The sequence below is a fragment of the Hemiscyllium ocellatum genome, chromosome 20, assembly GCF_020745735.1.
Source record: "Hemiscyllium ocellatum isolate sHemOce1 chromosome 20, sHemOce1.pat.X.cur, whole genome shotgun sequence".
In the NCBI taxonomy this organism is placed as follows: Eukaryota; Metazoa; Chordata; class Chondrichthyes; order Orectolobiformes; family Hemiscylliidae; genus Hemiscyllium; species Hemiscyllium ocellatum.
This window is the reverse complement of record NC_083420.1, coordinates 53,426,524-53,445,212: the sequence shown is the minus strand read 5'-3', so window position 1 is coordinate 53,445,212 and position 18,689 is coordinate 53,426,524. Positions and strand designations below refer to the sequence as shown.

General features: G+C 41.9%; 1 protein-coding gene across 1 annotated transcript in view; it reads right to left on the bottom strand.

Annotated features, from left to right (window-relative positions):
- Window positions 1-13,626, bottom strand: part of syngr3a (synaptogyrin 3a) — an 89,131-nt gene extending 75,505 nt beyond the window's left edge. Inside the window, exon 1 of the mRNA XM_060840874.1 lies at window positions 13,518-13,626. Within this exon, the coding sequence (XP_060696857.1) occupies window positions 13,518-13,616 (99 nt within the window). The 5' untranslated portion in view covers window positions 13,617-13,626. The remainder of the gene's footprint in view (window positions 1-13,517) is intronic.
- Window positions 13,627-18,689: the final 5,063 nt, after the last annotated feature.

Genomic DNA, 18,689 nt, shown 5'->3' with positions numbered 1-18,689 from the left:
AACAATAGCTTCTTGATCCTTAAGCGTCAGATGTGGTCAAAGATGGTCAAACAGGGAGTAGTTAGGTGGCCATGGGTATAATGGAGTTGGATTGGTAGGGTTTCTGGTGATCAGGTCAGGAACTTGGAGGAGGAAGTGGGTGGGGAGTCTGCTGGGAAGCTAAGTCAGCTATTCAACAAGATGCTGAACTATTAAATCTATAGGTAGATCTCGCATATCTGATCCAAGTCTCCACCCTCGGTTCAAGTCGAGGACGCTCATGGAGTCTTCCAGGGAACAGGGAACCAGCTCATCAGAAACTTAAACCTCCCAGGTAATTCCGAAATATATCCACCATCAGGACTTCCTGCTAATGGTCCTGACTATGCATTGAGTTATAGAGTTGTACAGAAACAGACCATTTGTCCATGCCGACCAGATATCCAAAATTAATCCAGTCCCATTTGCCAGCATTTGGCCCAAATCCTTCTAAATCCTCCCTACCCATGTACCCATACAGATGTTGTAATGTTGTAATTGTACCAGCCTCCACCACTATGGCAGCTTATTTCATATACGCATCACCCTCTGCGTGAAAAAGCTGCCCCTTGTGGCCTTAAATCTTTCCTCTCTCACCTTAAACATATGCCCTCTAGATTTGGACTCTCTACCCTGTGCAAAATATTTTGTCTATTCATCATATCATGCTTCTCATGACTTTATAAACTTCTATAAAGGGTACTCCTCAGCGTCCAATGCTCCAGGGAAAATAGTCGCAGCCTATTCAGCCTCTCCCTATAGCTCAAACCCTCCAACCATGGCAACAACCTTGTGAATGTCTTTTGCACCTCACAACATATCTTCTAAAGCTGGGAGACCAGCATTGAATGCAGTATTCCAAAAGTGGTCCAACCAATGTCCTGTACAGCTGCAACATGACCTCCCAACTCCTACACACAATGCACTGACTAATTCAACATACATCCCATCTCTGACAATCTGCAGGCCAGATGATTTGGGCCAGCACTGAAATTTTCTGTCCCTATTAAATCCCTAAGAAATGCAAACATCAATTGGTGGAATAAGCAAGTTCAGAATAATTAGCTGGGAATTGTAGTATTTTTGCTTTACAACTTCTTCGCCCAGAGACTGAAGTCATTACCAGAGAGACAGGATGAAGTAAACAGTACAATGGGTTACCAGTCAAGCAAAGGGATTAGCTGTTGGCGATGATGGGGGATTTGGATGAGAAAAGACAGGAGGAGTCTTGAATGAGTATAAATTCCAGTATGGGTTGGTTGGATTGAATGGCCTGTTTTGTGTGTTGTATCGAGATAGTTTTGATACTTGACACAGTGAGAGAATCCAGTCAATCTGAAAGAGGTACTGAAAGTGTAAAGATACTGCATAAGATTACAAGCCTGCATCAGATTGAAATTAGCGATAATTATGAATGTAAAATAACAAAGATTTCTGCACAGACATCTGTGAACAATTTGGATTGCTCAATCTCTCAACTAAGTGAGTGACAGCTGTCAGCAGTCAATGCTGTGAATGTTCGGACTCAAAATTTCCCACTTTATCATCAAGCATGTTTTATTATCCTGCATTTAGCGGACTTTGAAGTCTCCAGTTTTCTGGAACACCTTCGTTGGGAATTGTTTGTGAAGCCTGACGGTCCTCTTGTAGAGCTGGGGGAAGGTTTCTCGATAATGTGTTTTCTGAGCGAGCTGTATTTGCCAAGAGGTCAGAGACAACTGCTTGTGCCTGGTGACCCATCTTTTGTGTGCCAGAAGACCAGAGTAATAGCCATCTGAACATTTCAGACTCTATAATGTTCTTTTTCCTCAAGAACTAACCACTATTCTTTTTCGTTCCAGCTCAAGTGATCTCTGTAAAGTGAAACCACTTCCTTAGTCCTTTTCCTGATATGTGTACAGGTGTTGGTGTGTTTCGGAGCACTTAGCAGGGCGAACATTTATACTTTCATATTACAAACTGCGAATTTAGATAGTTTGCTGTTCTTGCTGAACACTTTTTTTTAACCAAATCAAAAAGTTTGTGTTTATTAAAGAAACCCTGGTTGAGGGATCTTTTTCAATCTCAGTCTAAAGCAAGCATTCAGTTCGCCCAGATCAGGAACTGGATAAAACAATTGGAGTTTCTTTGTGACTCAAGGAAGTGTCAACTAGGAGACAATGCATTCTTCCCATTTTGGTTGTAACAATGGGATTGGGCAGATTGTCCAAGGGCTGAATGTATTTACCTCACTCTGATTTTTTTCGGCTCTAATCGTGCCAACAATCCTGAGCTCAGGCAACATTCACCACGCTTCTGGGAATTTTGTATTGATTAATCTAATATTGCTCCACAGATTATATAGCAACTTATTATTTGAATGAAAGTCTTTTCCTTCTGTACTAACACCTTTCACAGTCTTAGCACAGCAGCCACTCTGAACACTGCCAAGTCCTTCAAATAACAATGAGATACCATGCCATTTCAGCTGTGCTTGGAATATTGGCCTAGGAAAAAGGTTGGACACCGGAAGAACTTCTTTGCTTTTCTTCAAATAAGCCGATCCCTCACATGTGCACTGAAATGTCAGAATTGATTGCAGTGGCCCAGTTTCTGTGGCATAGCTTGACATTCCTTCTGACTTTCTGGCTCAGAGGTTATTCCATCATTTGTATAGCAATTTTAAGAGTACATTAATGACTATGAAAGTTCCAGAACCCTCCGTGACCTATCCAAAATTGATACTTTACTGTATGGCCAGCATTATTTTCACCGCTGTAAATAAAATTAACTGCAGTACCTGGTATTTATACTTGATGAATAGAAAACAGCTTGTCAAAACTAATAATTTTCATGATATAAAGTAAGTAGCAATATTATCAGAAAGAATAGAGGGGCACTCAAGAATGTGGAAAATACAAGTCATAAATATGACACTAAAACTGAGGTTATATAAACCTTGCTGTAGCTGTTTTACTCAAAAAAGGGAAGATTGAAGGGTGAACTGACAGAGGTCATAAAGATTAGGAAAATTATTGATAATGTGTGTGAGGTCAAGACTAGGAATTATTAAGACAAGATAATTATTCATAAATCTAACAGGAAATTTAGAAGATATATCCTTGCACAGAAAATGGCAAGAATATGGAATTTACGACAGGTTTGGCGTGAATATAATGCAGGCATTAGAAAAACATATTAGGGCAAAGTAATTTGAAGGATATTCATGAGTAGTTGAGACAGAGTGGGAGAACTCACATGTGATGCATAAACACCAGTTTGGCTCCATTAGGGCAAGTAATTTGTGTTGTATGGTCTACACAATTCTATCCAACACTCAACAATTTTGTGATACAGTAGGTAGTGTTCTTGACTCTGAGCTAGAAGTTCTGGCTTTGAATCCCCCTCCAGGACACAATGGCCAATAATGTTACTTTCACAATGTACCCAAACAGCTTCAGTATCAACTTGTAAATCCTTCCATTATTGACCAATAGCAGATTGACAAGAGTGAAAGAGATTCCTGGTCCACCCTATGACAGTAAATAATTGGACCCTCTGTCATCATTATCCATAGTTCCAAAGGACAAACTTCTTTGTACAAATACATTGCTACAGCAACTTGGATTCCTTGGAAGGCTGGAGTGTAGCTAAAAGTTTTGGGTTTGATTCCTGATCTGGCTGGGGTGGACATATGACCTGCTTCCTTGCCCTACCTATGATTCAGGTCATGGCACAGTGGGTCTGATCAGTCTGAATTTACTGAACTGAACAAGAAGAATCCTTTCAGATCACTCCTATTTACTAATGCAACTAGCGTTTTAAAACTTAATTTTACTTGGTTTTCAATGAGGTTACCAGAGAAACAATATTCTTCATCACTGCATTTGTGTGTGAATATCAGATGGGCTAAATATTGCTAACTGGTAGATTAGCACAATAAAACAGAATTCAAATTTCAAAGAGGTCTAATCAGAAATTTGAATTCTTTTTTTTAAACAAAGTTCACAAATGTAATTTCTAGCAGTAGGTTATTAATTCCCAAAAAATACCATTTGGGAAGAGGAACCAAGAAGAATACAAGAACATGATATACTGATGAATTTGTGTGTCCCATTAAAAGATCCAAAATGAAGATAATAAAATATTTTTCCAATATCTACAATCTATGCCCATAGAAAGCACTCTATCTGGATGCATTGTGGCTTAGTACGGCAACTGCTCTGCCCAGGACTGTCAGAAACTGCAGAGAGTTGTGAACACCACCCAGTCCATCCCGCAAGCCAACCTCCCATCCATTGACTCCATCTACACTTTTCACTGCCTCACAAAGACAGCCAACATCAAAGACCCCTCCCATCCCAGTTATCATCTCTTCCAACCTCTTCTGTTGAGCAGAAGAAACAAAAAGTTTAAACACACTCACCCACAGATTCAAAAACAGCTTCTTCCCCAGTGTTATTGGACTTCTGAAGGGATCCCTCAAACTTTAAATTTAAAGCTGATCTCACTCTTTGTGCACCTTCTCTGCAACTGTAACATTGTATTTCTCAGTCTGTTCTGTTACCCTAATGCACTTTGTATGGTATGATCTGCCTGTACTGCACACAAAACCAAACTTTTCACTGCACCTAGGTACATGTGACAATAATAAATAAAATAAAATCTTCGTCTTATTTACTGTCTTCCACACAGCCTCTTCTGAAAGCTCATCTGAGTGAAGTGAGAAGAAATTGGGATTTCTTCTTTCCACTAGATTGCAAGCTGGTTCACTGAAAGTGCACTCGATACAAAATGACCCAAACTCACCCATGCTCTGAGGTCAGTTCATTACAATGGCACTGACATTCCACAGCTCAGGAAAAAGCTGGCATCCAAGTAGAAGGAACTTGTAGGAAACCTGGCAAATGCAAAGGCTGACTCTTACCTGTGGCACTGAACTGAGCTGCCAGTAAGCCAAAAGTCTGAATCACGAGGGCGTCATTACCACAGTTCTCCCTGTCCCAAAGCAAAGCTCTCTCTCTCTCTCTCTGTGCTGCTTTATAGCAAAATTCTCAGAAATAGATGGTTAGCACAAAGGTGGCAGAATTCCAGCTACTGACAATTTTCCTTCTGTTTTGTAATCAGGAATAAAGCATGTCTACACACAAGATAAGCAACAAGAGTAGGGTGCTTGGCATTTTGAGCCTGCTCCACTGTTCAATAAGGTCATGGCTGATCTGATTTTAACCTCAGTTCTACTTCCTGCTTATCCCCGATAAACCTTCAGCCCTCTGGCCATCAAGAATCTGTTTACCTCTACCATAAAAATACTTAAAGATTCTGCATCCGCTGCCTTTTGTGGGAGGGAATTCCAAAGACTCACAACCGTCTGAGAGAAAAAAAATGTTTTCCCATCACTGTTTTAGATAGGTCCCTCCTCATGTTTAATCTACGATCCTTCGTCCTAGATTCTCCCAGAAAAGGAAACATCCTTCCAACCCACCAGGTCAAGTGCCATCATGGTCTTATTTGTTTCAATTTAATCACCTCTATACTTCGGAGAATGCAGACCTACCCTGTTAGCTAGGTCACCTGCTCGTTGCAGACTAGTAACCCTTCTCTCAACTCCTTTTAACATCCTTCCATGAATACAGTAAACAGTCCTGAACTCAAGACACCAAACAAAGAAACTAAATCTTTCGCTAATTTCCTCAAGTTCCAATCTGTTGTGATGTCCTTAACTAATTGTAACTTCAGATTCCCCTAACACAAAAAAAATGGCTCAGCAAGTCTGGCAGTATCGGCGGAGGGAGAAAGCTGAGTTATTGTTTCAAGCAACTCTTCATCAGAGCATTCTGCATTCTCACTGGATTCGAAACATGCCTGCTGAACATCTCAGGCAATTCCTATTTTTGTTTCAGATTTTCAATGTCTGCAGTTCTTTGTTTTATTCTAGGTTCATCTATTATGTAAACGATCCCTTAACATCCAGTTTTAAATCCTCTTTCATCATATATTAAAAACATCTTTCTAACTAATGAGAATGGTCTGCGCTGATAGTTCCTTACAGAGAACTGAGACAGATAGCTCAACTAGATATTGTTTGTTCCACTACTTAGAGGCATAAGAGTGAGGCTTCTGGCAAATTTAACAACAGATAATTCACCCTTGAGGTTACTGGAAGTGGGTGTGCAGACTTTAATTAATTCAATGGGGAAGGGAGTAATTTGCTTCTGCCTAATGTATTCACAGAATCTGTGATTCTCCATTCCACTTTCCCTACAATAATGTAAAGATAGTAATTAAAGTGGTTATTTAATTCATTGAACTAATGAACAACACGACTCACAGGGCATCTTACTCAAGGGCTCGAGGTGAAAGGATGTTTCCTCTCTGGTGCGTTGGTCTGGAAGTAGAGGGACACTGTAAAATGAGTACACACGCTTTTACGACAGAGATGAAGATTGCTGATGTAAGAAAGTCGCACAGCTTTGGGACTCGCTTCCTCAGAAGGTGGTCATGACAAGTTTGAATATGAATATCCATTCATATTTTTAAAACTGTCTATGCACCAAAGCTTCTCTAACATTATTGACTAGTGCGTGCTAAACATGTAAACTGCATAGAGCTAGTTGCATAAAGAAGATTTGATCATGTAGTGGTTTGTGCTTTGCATCATCTAAGGAGGTCTTGCAGCATAAGGGGTAAGGTCCGTACCTCTGAGGCAGAAGCTCCAGGTTCAAGTCCTTTTGTTTACAACCTAGGTAAAATGTTTGAGTCCAAACTTCCAGCATTAGCCAGTGGAGGCAGTCACAGTAAAAGAGGTTCCTGACAGGCTAGGAGACAGAAGGGAAGTTGGGGATTCTACCAACACTGTTTACAGACTACAATGTGTACATTGCCACAACAATTCAGGCTGCCTTCAGTGAAGTCTAACTTGCCATGGCTAGCAGGGACCAATGAGATTCCTAAACCAGGACAGGAAATCAGACATGTTCCTACCTAGAGAGTCAGCTAAAAATTGTCATCTAATAGTAGGTCCAAGCTGGGAGGGAACCTCAAGTGAGAACAGGAACACAGTTTTTCATGTGAAACTACACAAGTGCTCCCAGCCTGTCTTGAATATTCAGGCCCGTATTTTAGTACTTTCCACCTCACTTCAATTGCTTATTATGGCCCGCGACCATGAAATTTGTCATATTCCTCAAGATTTCTCTCTACAACAATACTTATTTCCTCCTTGGGATCCCAACCTTCAGGTCTTTCAAATGCCATTTCACTCCAAATACAGGGTACCACTTCCTGATGCTACCTGGCTCTGGCTTCACTCCCTGATACTCCATGGTATCAGGCCTTTATGGTTTCATGTCCTGATCCCCAGCTTCACTTTGCACAGACCAGAATTATTGAGACCTGGAATTGACCATCTGATTGATTGCAAAGTGTCATAACTTAACTCAGGTCCACGGATGCAGGGGATATTTAAATAGCTATGACAGGGATAGCTACCACAGGAAACTTCAACACAATAGTACCCTCTTAAATTTATATGAATTCGAATCCCAGCAGGATCACCCACTTGTTATAGTCCAGTTGATGGTATTACTAAACATATCAGATCCCAGAATGAAATCTGTCTTGAGTGATCAGTTTTTTTTTAAATTAATTAACGTGGTGGTCACTCACATGAGACTAACATATAAAAGGCATCTGGATGGGTATATGAATAGAAAGGGTTTGGAGGGATATGGGCCGGGTGCTGGCAGGTGGGACTAGATTGGGTTGGGATATTTGGTGGGCATGGACAAGTTGGACCGAAAGGTCTGTTTCCATGCTATACATCTCTATGACTCTATGACAATCGTGGATTTAGAACTATTTAAAGTTGTGGGTCAATTGAGAACCAATACATGTATTCTACAACTGTTTGGCAAGTAAGGTTTCAAGACAGTTCTGAAATTTTACACTCATTACCACATGGAAGTGGCACAGAAATATTTAATAAAGAAAGAAACTGCATTTTCATTGGGCCTTTCACAAGCTCAAGACATGCCAAAACATGCCATTGATGTACTATCAATCTGTTGCTAAAGGTGGCTGTTAATTTTAACACTTCAAACTGACATCAGAAAAATAATCAATTTTAGATGATGCTGGTAGAGGGTCACAATCCTGGAATCCCTAACAACATTGTGGGTCTACCTACAGCACATAGACTGCAGCAGTTCAAGAAAGCAGCTCACCACCACTTTTGCATGGGCAACCAGAGATGGATAATAAATGCTGGTCCAGCCAGCGATGTCCATGTCCCATGAGTGAATGAAAAGAAAAGGAATAAGTATTAGCCACGATGCTGGAAGAACTTCATTGCCCTCCTCTTAATCGTGCCTCTGGATCCACTACTTGAGACGTTAAGAGATCTCATCAGTATGTCCAACAGTGCAGCACTCCTTAGTGTTGATTGATTGATTTATCATTGTCACATGTACTGAGATACAGTGGAAAGTGTTGTTTCGCATGCTCTGCAGGCAGATCATGTCATACAAAGTGCATCAGGGTAGGAGAACAGAGTGCAGAACATAGTGGTACAGATACAGAAAAGGTGCAGAGCGGGCAAAACAGCATTAACATTTAAAAGTCTGATAATAGCGGGGAAGAACCTGTTCTTGAATCTGTTCAGATGTATACTCAAACTTTTATATCTTCTGCCCACAGAAGAGGTTGGGAGAGAGTATAACTGGGGTGGGAGTGGTCTTTGATTATGTTGGTTGCTTTCCCAAAGCAATGGGAAGTAGTATTGGAGTCAATGATTGGGGGCCGGTTTACATGATGTGCTGGGTGACATGTGTGATGACTTGTCAGTGTAAGTTGTATTCACTAGTTCTGGAGTATGGCTTGAATCTTACAGCCATTTCAAAAGCAAGGATGATATAAATATCCCGTATTGAGTCAATCACTACCTAGTTACAAATATGATAAGGGTGCCAGAGAAATATAGTTGAGTGTCCCAGAATAGTGGGACATGAGACAATGGGCTAGCCTCATTTCAAAGCTCATATCCAACCTCAATAAGAGTTGTTCTTTGCAAAGGGGAAGTACACAGCACACATTATCATGTGACTTTCTACTTCCACTTTTTATAATATGTTGCGCTTTGTTTGACTTCTGAGCAGGAGAATGCTGTCTGGCTCAGGGTCACATAACAAGAGGACAGGATTAAAACAAGATTAAACAAAACAGGAACTAAGGCATAAATTGTTCATCTTTGTTCACTTGGAGTATAAACAAAACTAAATTAAGCATTAAAATAAAGTTTAAACAATTACAGGATTCAGAATTACATGAAATTAAACTAACAACATATGATAACATGTTCAAAAAAATTTGGCAATGAAAAACTAAATAACCGAAAAACAAATTGAAAAAGAGATGGTTGGGAAGGATGGAATGGAAAAAGAAATGAGAGATGTCAAGCACAAAATATGGGACTGACAGTGATGGTCTATTGGGAGTCTTTCACATCATGTTTTCAAACTATAAATAACTCGCCAGGTGAATATTCCCAGCATTAGTACCAATGAATTTTAAGCAAAATAAAAAGGTCTGCTTATCAAACATTTTCCCGTCGTTTCATGCATAACACGAGTCAGCAATTTGTATTTTGGTTCACATTTGTTTGGATTCTACACCACCAGCACATGACTACCTCTCCACCCCCACCCCCCTTACAATCTGCAACATTGGTCTTATTTACACTAATTCTAGTTCAATTCACTGAACAATGTAATGGTAAAAGGTAAATATTTTCAATGTAAAATGCTTAACCTCTTGCATCTCCGACAGATTTCTGTACCTGAGTGGTTAACGCTACAGTGTAAGGCTGCCATAGAGGATCTGAATTTACAATGGCACTTAGTTGCCATCATCCTGTCAATCCTGGCAACACAACATGCACTCACACAGCAGAATAGTGAGTGATAAACTGTCTGTTCCTGGATGCTGTTCAAAAGCAGAGATCATTATTCAGGTGGCACTATTAAGAAAGATGAGCCCAAAATGTAATCTCACACTGAGAATATATTGATCTCTATGGTTCCTCCAAAACAAAAACAACCCTTTCCAACAATGCTGGCTAAACCCATCAATTGTTACAAATTGTTTAGTGGAGGTCATGGCCTAGTGGAATTATCACTAAACTATTAATCCAGAAACCTAAATAATGTCCTGGGGACCTAGCTTTGAATCCTACCACAGCAGATGGTGGAATTTAAATTCAGTATGAAAAGTCTAATGATGACCGCAAATCTATTGTTGATTGTCAGGAAAACTGTTCATCTGGTTCACTAATGCCCTTTAGGGAAGGAAACTGCCATCCTTGCCTGGTTAGAGACAAAAAAAACTGCAGATGCTGGAATCCAAAGCAGATAAGCAAGAGGCTGGGAGAACATAGCAAACCAGGCAGCATCAGGTGTAGAAGTCAACATTGAATTTTCCTCCTCTGATGCTGCCCAACACGCTTACCTGGTCTGGCCTACGTATGACTCCAGACTCTCAGCAATGTGGTTGACTCTCAACTGCCCTCTGGGCAATAAATGCTGGCCTAGCCAGTGACATCCTCATCCCGTGAATTAATAAGGAAAAACTCTCCAAAAGCTGTGAATTTACATTTCATGACAAAACTAGCACTCACTTGTAGAACCTAAAGCATGTACAGAAGCAGTGGGTAATAAACAGAAATTGAGTAATTCACATTATACTTTGGCTTTGCCTAATGCTGCAGATTTGGTGCTAGGTATTCACCACAAAATAGGAAGGATTCATAACTGATAGCAACAGGCACAAGTGGCAGTGACAGCAACAAACCCCAATCTACAATGTTTTGTTGGCTTTTTTGGTTATAATTAATCAAATGCAAGCACAGAACCTGAAACAGTACAGTCAATGGAATCTATTTCCTATTCCATTACTTGTTCAACCCACACTTCACCCATTCCTCCTACGCTCTGCTTATCAGAAACCAGTTGCTGTCTGGTTCAGTCAAGTAAAGTTTCCTGCATAGCTTTAAAATATGAATGAAAGCCTGGATTTACATTCAGATTTTGATCAGAATGAATTGATTTCAGAGAAGTGTGTGAATGGTTGCACATTGCTAAGATGACTGCAGTTTAGATATTGTGGGAATGGGTACAGGACATGGGTATATCCATTTCTGACAATACAACCAATCCTGTTCAGGATACAAGGCTCACTCTAACCTGGCCCCACTGACATCTAATTCATAATTAACAGCCACAAATTATAACTTTGTATCAACAGATAAGGACACAATGGGGAAACGATGACCAGAATCTTGTTCAGGAATGTACTGGGCACAACACTCCCACTCATGAAAAACTGAAACAATAAATTAGTAACATATGGAGTTTCAGTAGTATCTCATAGGCTATCTCTTTCTCGAAACACTTCCCACTTATGTGAATAAACAAAATAATTGGGCTCCTGGAAAAAACAGAAGTGTGGATATGATTAAAACTTATAATGTCTAGCACAAAGTGGAGAATGAATCAATGGACACCATTAAAAATTAGATTTTATTTTAAAATCAACCTGTCCTGACCCTCTGGGGCAGGTGGGACTTGGACACAGACCTTCCAGGCCAGAGACACTACCACTGCACCACAATGCCCTCAAACTATTTTTAATCAACCCGAGTGGATATTCTGTGACCCAGCTCTGGCACAAGTGAGAGTTGAACCTGGTCCAGATAGGGGGCAGCACTTAGAATCCCTGAAGTGTGGAAACAGGCCATTTCCCCCACAAATCCACACTGACCCTCCAAATAGTATCCCAACCAGACCCATTCCCCTACCCAATTACTTGGACACATTAAGAACCAGATTCAAATCCCACTTGCTCCAAAGTACTAACCTCTTTGAACAGGTTGACTAAAAAATATCTAAAAGCTCCTGTGATTAAGAAGCACCCAAAGAGAGTTGTTGTGAAACAAAGTTCAGACATGGACATGGCTGTGAAGACGCTGACCAGTTATGTTCACTGTTTATGACATGGGTGGGATGGTGGCTTAATGGTTAGCACTGATGCGTCATAGCACCAGGGACCTGGATTCGATTCCACCCCTAGAGTTGCCTGTGTGGAGTTTGTCCATCCTCCCCATGACTGCATGGGGTTTCCACTGGGTGCTCTGGTTTCCTCCCATAGTCCAAAGGGGGAGGATTTAAAGGGTTAGTGAGTTTTGAGAAGATTTGTAGCTCAGGCTGAGATTCTGGATATAGGTTTGCTCACTGAGCTGGAAGGTTCGTTTTCAGAAAACAAACCTTCCAACTCAGCGAGCAAACCTACATCCAGGGTTGAGAGAGATAAGTTGGCAAATGGGACTAGATTAATTCAGGATATCGTCATGGACAATATGGTATGCTTCAGCGCTATGTGACTCTGTGCAGTTTAGGATGGATTGGCCATGCTAAATTGTCCATACTATCCAGGGATATAAGGGCTAGTTGGGTTAGCCATGGGAAATGCAGAACTACAAGGATGGAGGGAATGCCCTTTGGCGGGTCAGTGTGGGCTGAATGGCCTGATTCCACACTGTAGCGATTCCAGGATACGGTCTGAACCATAAGATAGCAATCTCACAGCATGCTGACTGGAAGCTGCCAATCTGTTTGTAAATTGAGGGGTTGGCGACTTTCTGTACTGACTAATAAATAAGGACTTCCAGGTTATTGCAGAGGTATCAGTAATGTGCTTTGGTCTGGGGAATACCAAAAGGAGAAAGGGGAATTCACACATGCACCAAGAGGACTGTGAAATGCCAACATACCCACCAACAATGAGTACAAGCAGCTGGCAGAAATTGTTTCCCCTTTTACTTTATAGAGAGAAAAAAAAATTAACTAACTCTAGTAAACCCAAAACTCCCCCGAGACCCCGACCAAGAAATATCGGGAAGTGAAATTGGATTTTCCCCAGCTCTGTGGAATTCTGAATAAACATCAGTACAAACGTTGCATTTTGTTTTAATTACAGCGTAATATAGAAGAAACAACTAGCCAATACGTTATAATTTACAGACTGAAGACTGAGAAATCTCCAGCAAGAAACTGTAAATGCCAATAAACTGAGATTAATCCCGGAGACAAATGGAAACTGCAAGAATTTTTTTTTAAAAATCTAGCTCTGTGTACACTTGAACAATGAATGAACGGTACAGCAATAGGTTTCTAGCTGTGCAGATGTACGTTTTCAATAACAATTGTCTCGATATCTCGCATCCTTTTGCTGTCACCTGAACGACAGACGAGGAGGTTAAATTATATCTTGAAGGTTGGTGTTTTTTGGAGTGGATCTAATCACAGTACCTGGCTGCTCATCCACATCAGACAGACAGGTGATGCCTGCAATTCTCATGCTCTACATATTGCACTGACATTTATCTCAAATAAAAGCAATACATATTTGTTTTTTTCCCCCAAAAATACAGCAACAGGATTAGCATTTCTTAAAGCGCCCTGCCTTACCCAGCTGAGGATGCGGATGATGGTTTGGGGTTGCTTGAGGAACGAGATGGGATCCAGAGCAGAGCCAGCCTTGCCAGCTCCATACGCGCCTCCTTCCATCTTGAGCTCTTCTCTCTGTCTGTGTGTTAAGTCCGTTCTCTCGGAGCGCGCGGCCGCGGCGCGCCCCCGACCGCCCTCCCAGCGCGCGTTCACGACGGCCGAGCGCGTCACCGCGGCAAGCAGCTGAGGGAGACTCGAGCACTGGCATCCTCCCCCCAGCGGGAGGTGGGTGAAGGGGTTTGACTTGTGTTTTATCAACAACAAAGAGTGAAATAGCATGTTTTCTCATTTTTTAAAAAATATTTCTTTGAAACACACTCTTGAGTGCCAAGATGAGTGAGATTTCTTTTCTTGGCTGCTGCTGGCAGTGAAGTGTATGTGTGTCAAACCTTCCGGACCTGCCAAATTGGCTGACTGAAGATATGGAAGTTAAAATTAGACGGGTAACAAGGAGGCTTGTGATAGTTGTGGAGAGGTATGACAGATTATAGAATGTAAAACAAACAAAGGGTGGGACAGGAGCACAATATGTGGCCATTAGCAGCTGACATAAAACAGAAGCCAGAAGTATTTTATAAGCAGATAAATAATTAAAAAGGTCGTTAAAGGAAGGGTTGAGCTAAACAAGTGAACAAAGAAAGATCTTCTTTATTCCTTCTCGATATGTTGATATTATTGGTTGGGCTAGAATTTATTCCCTATCCCTAATTGCCCTGACAGAGAGCTGCTTCCTTGTAGTGATTAGATTAGATTACTTACAGTGTGGAAACAGGCCCTTTGGCCCAACAAGTCCGCACCCACCCGCCTCAGCGCACTCACCCAGACCCATTCCCCTACATTTACCCCTGCACCTAACACTACGGGCAATTTAGCATGGCCAATTCACCTAACCTGCACATTTTTGGACTGTGGGAGGAAACCAGAGCACTAGGAGGAAACCCACGCAGACACAGGGAGAATGTGCAAACTCCACACAGTCAGTCGCCTGAGGTGGGAACTGAACCCGGGCCTCTGGCGCTGTGAGGCAGCAGTGCTAACTACTGTGCCACCGTGCTGCCCATAACCATGGACCACCGTGCTGTGGTTCATATGGTGCAGCCATGCCCACCTTGCCATGAGGAAGGGAGTTCTTGGATTTTGTTCCAACAACAGTAAGGAATGACAATAAGACTGGGACTGCCGTAGTGTTAAGGGCTTGGATAGAGAGGAATTTGTTAAGTGTGTACAAGAAATTTTCTGATTCAATATGTGGATGTACCTACAAGAGAAGGTGCAAAACCTGACCTACTCTTGAGAAATAAGGCAGGGCAGGTGACTAAGGTGTCAGTGGGAGAGCACTTCGGGGCCAGTGACCATCATTCTACTAGTTTTAAAACAGTGATGGAAAATGATAGACCGGATCTAAAAGTTCAAAATTGGAGGAAAGCCAATTTTGACACTGTTATGCAAGAACTTTCAACAGTTGACTGGGGACAGATGTTCGCAGGTAATGGGACAGCTGGAAAATGGGAAGACTTCAAATATGAGATAACGAGAGTCCAGAGACAATACATTCCTGTTAAGGTGAAAGGCAAGGCTGGTAGGTGCATGAAATGCTGGATGACTAGAGAAATTGTGGTTTTGGTCAAGAATAAGAAGGAAGTACATGTCAGGTATAGTTAGCAGGGTTCCAGTGAACTCCGAGAACAGTATAAAGGCAGTAGGAGTATACTTAACAGGGAAATCAGGAGGGCAAAAAGGGGACATGAGAAAGCTTTGGCAAATAGGGTTAATGAGAATCCAAAGGGATTTTATAAATACATTAAGGACAAAAGAGTAACAAAAAGGAGAATAGGGCCCCTTAAAGATTAGCAAGGCCATCTATCTGTGGAACTGCAGGAGATGAGGGAGATACTAAACAAGTATTTTGCATCAGTGTTTACTGTGGAGAAGGATATGAAAGATAGAGAATGTGGGGAAATAAATTGTGACATCTTGAAAAATACCTATATTAGAGAAGGGAAGGTGCTGGATGTCTTAAAATGCATAAAGGTGGATAAATCACCAGGACTTTCTAGGTGTATTCTAGAACTCTGTGGGAAGCTCGGGAAGTGAATGCTGGGCCCCTTGCTGAGATATTTGCTTCATCAATAGCTACAGGTGAGATGCTGGTAGATTGGAGATTGGATAATGTGGTGCCACCATTTAAGAAAGGTGGTAAGGAAAAGCCAGGGAACTATAGACAAGTGAGTCTGATATCAGTGGTGGGCAAGTTGCTGGAGGAAATCCTGAGGAACAGAATTTGTAAGTATTTGTAAAGGCAAGGACTGATTGGGGATAGTCAACATGGCTTTGTGCAAGGGAAATTGTGTCTCACTAACTTGATTTTTTTGAAATAACGAAGGGGGTTGATGAGGGCAAACAGGTGGGTGTGACCTATGTGGACTTGTGTAAGGCGTTCAACAAGGTTCCTCACAGTAGACTTGTTAACAAGGTTAGATCACATGAAATTCAGGTAGAACTAACTATTTGGATACAGAACTGACTCAAAGGTAGAAGACTGAGCGTGGTGGTAGAAGGTTGGTTTTCAGACTGGAGGTCTGTGACTAGTGGTGTGTGACAAGGATTGGTGCGTGGGTCCACTGCTTTTCGTCATTTATATAAATGATTTGGATGTGAACATGGGAAGTATGGTTAGTAATTTTGCAGATTACACCAAAATTGGATTGTAGTGGACAGCGAAGAATGTTACCTCAATGGGACTTTGATCACATGGGCCAATGAGTGGCAGATGGAGTTTAATTTAGATAAATGAGAGGTGCTACAGTTTGGAAAGGCAAATCAGGGTAGGACTTATACACTTTATGCTAAGGTCCTGGGCAATGTGGCTGAACAGAGACTTTAGATTACAGGTTCATAATTCCTTGAAAGTGGAGTCTCAGATAGACAGGAGAGTGAAGAAAGCATTCAGGGTCGAGAGTGTGGTGCTGGAAAAGCACAGCAGGTCAGGCAGCGTCCAAGGAGCAGTAGAATCAATGTTTCGGGCAAAAGCCCTTCATCAAGAAGAAGGCATTGTGTTTGCTTGCCTTTATTGGTCAGTGCATTCAGTATGGGAGTTGGGAGGTGGCTATACAGGATATTAGTTAAGCCACTTTTGGAATACTGCACTCAGTTCTGATCTCAGTGCTATAGGAAGGGTTCAGTGAAACTTGGAAGGGTTCAGAAAAGATTTACAAGGGTGTTGCCAGAGTTGGAGGGTTTGAGCTACAGGGAGAGGCTGAATAGGCTGGGGCTATTTTCTCTGGAGCATCGGAGGTTGAAGGATAACCTTGTAGAGGTTGATAAAATCACAAAGGGCATGGATAGGATGAATAGCCTGGGTGGAAGGAGTCCAAAACTAGAGGGCATTGGTTTAAGGTGAGGGGGGAAATATTTGAGAGGGACCTAAGGGGCAACTTTTTCATGCAGAGGCTAATGTGTGTATGGAATGAGCTGCGAAAGTGGTGGAGGCTGGTACAATTACAGAATTGGGTGGGTATATGAATAAGAAGGGTTTAGAAAGATATGGGCCATGTGCTGGCAAATGGGACAAGATTAATTTACGGTATCTGGTCGACATGAATGAATTGGATTGAAAGGTCTGTTCCATGCTGTACAGCTCTATGACTCTATTTGTCCAAGTCAGGGGAGTGTGTGGCTTGGAGGAGAATATGCAAGTGATTGTGTATCTTCTATCTTTGTCCTTTTAGATAGCAGATGCTGTCTCAGGAGCCTTGGCAAATTTCAGTAGTGTAGTTTGTAGATGGTACCACACTGCTGCTAGTGCTGATGAGATGAACATCGAAGGTGGGTGGAGTGCCAATCAAATGTCCGAAAAGGTTTCGAGTTTCTCGAGGGTTGTAAGAGCCACAGTCATGTAGGCAAGTGGAAAGTGTTCCATCGCACTCCTGACTTGTATCTTGTAGATGATGAATATGCTTCAGGAGACAGGAGTGAATTATACGCTGCAAAATTCCCATTCCGAAGGCCATTCATATTGTTTCTTCAGAATGTTCATTGATTGTCATGTCTTTGCTGTTGAAGTTAGTAAATGCCCACCCAACCAGTAAATTCAATCATTACCATGATCAAAGGTCTGAGGTGGGTATTCAGAACTCCTTGAAAATGTAATCACTGAGAATAGATGGTGGCAAGTCAGCCTATTGTTCCAGATTTTCTCATACAAAATCAACCTCTGTAGTTCATGGAGAGCAGGGATGGATGTGTTTGTGCAGGATTTGTTTTGCATTCAATCTTGATAAATGGGGATAATTTATATTCCAAATTGTAACATGTGGTGCTGGAAAAACACAGCAGGCCAGGCAGCATCCGAGGAGCAGGAGAATGTGTAGAGGGTATACCAGGTGAATTTAGGGCTTGGATTAGTACTGGGAGTAAGATGTCATTGCTAATGCTGAGACTTGGTTGACAGAAGGGCAAGATTGGCAACTAAATATTCCAGGATATCGTTGCTTCAGGCGGGATAGAGAGGGAGGTAAAAGAGGTTGAGGAGTTGCACGCCAGAGACCTGGGTTCAATTCCCGACTCAGGCGACTGACTGTGTGGAGTTTGCACGTTCTCCCCGTGTCTGCGTGGGTTTCCTCCAGGTGCTCCGGTTTCCTCCCACAGTCCAAAGATGTGCGGGCCAGGTGAATTGGCCATGCTAAGTTGCCCGTAGTGTTAGGTAAGGGGCAAATCTAGGGGTATGGGTGGGTTGCGCTTCGGCGGGTCGGTGTGGACTTGTTGGGCCGAAGGGCCTGTTTCCACACTGTAAGTAATCTAATCTAATCTAATTACTGGTCAGAGAGGATATCACAGCTGTGCTGAAGGAGGGAACTATGGAGCACTTGAGCAATGAGGCAATGTGGGCAGAGCTTAGAAATAGGAAGGGTGTGGTAACAATGTTGAGGCTGTGCTATTGGCCTACCAACAGTGAGCATGAGATAAAGGTACAAATATGTAAACATATTATGGAACATGTTGTGGTTCTGTTCACCGAGCTGGGAATTTGTGTTGCAGATGTTTCGTCCCCTGTCTCGGTGACATCCTCAGTGCTTGGGAGCCTCCTGTGAAGCGCTTCTGTGATCTTTCCTCCGGCATTTGTAGTGGTTTGAA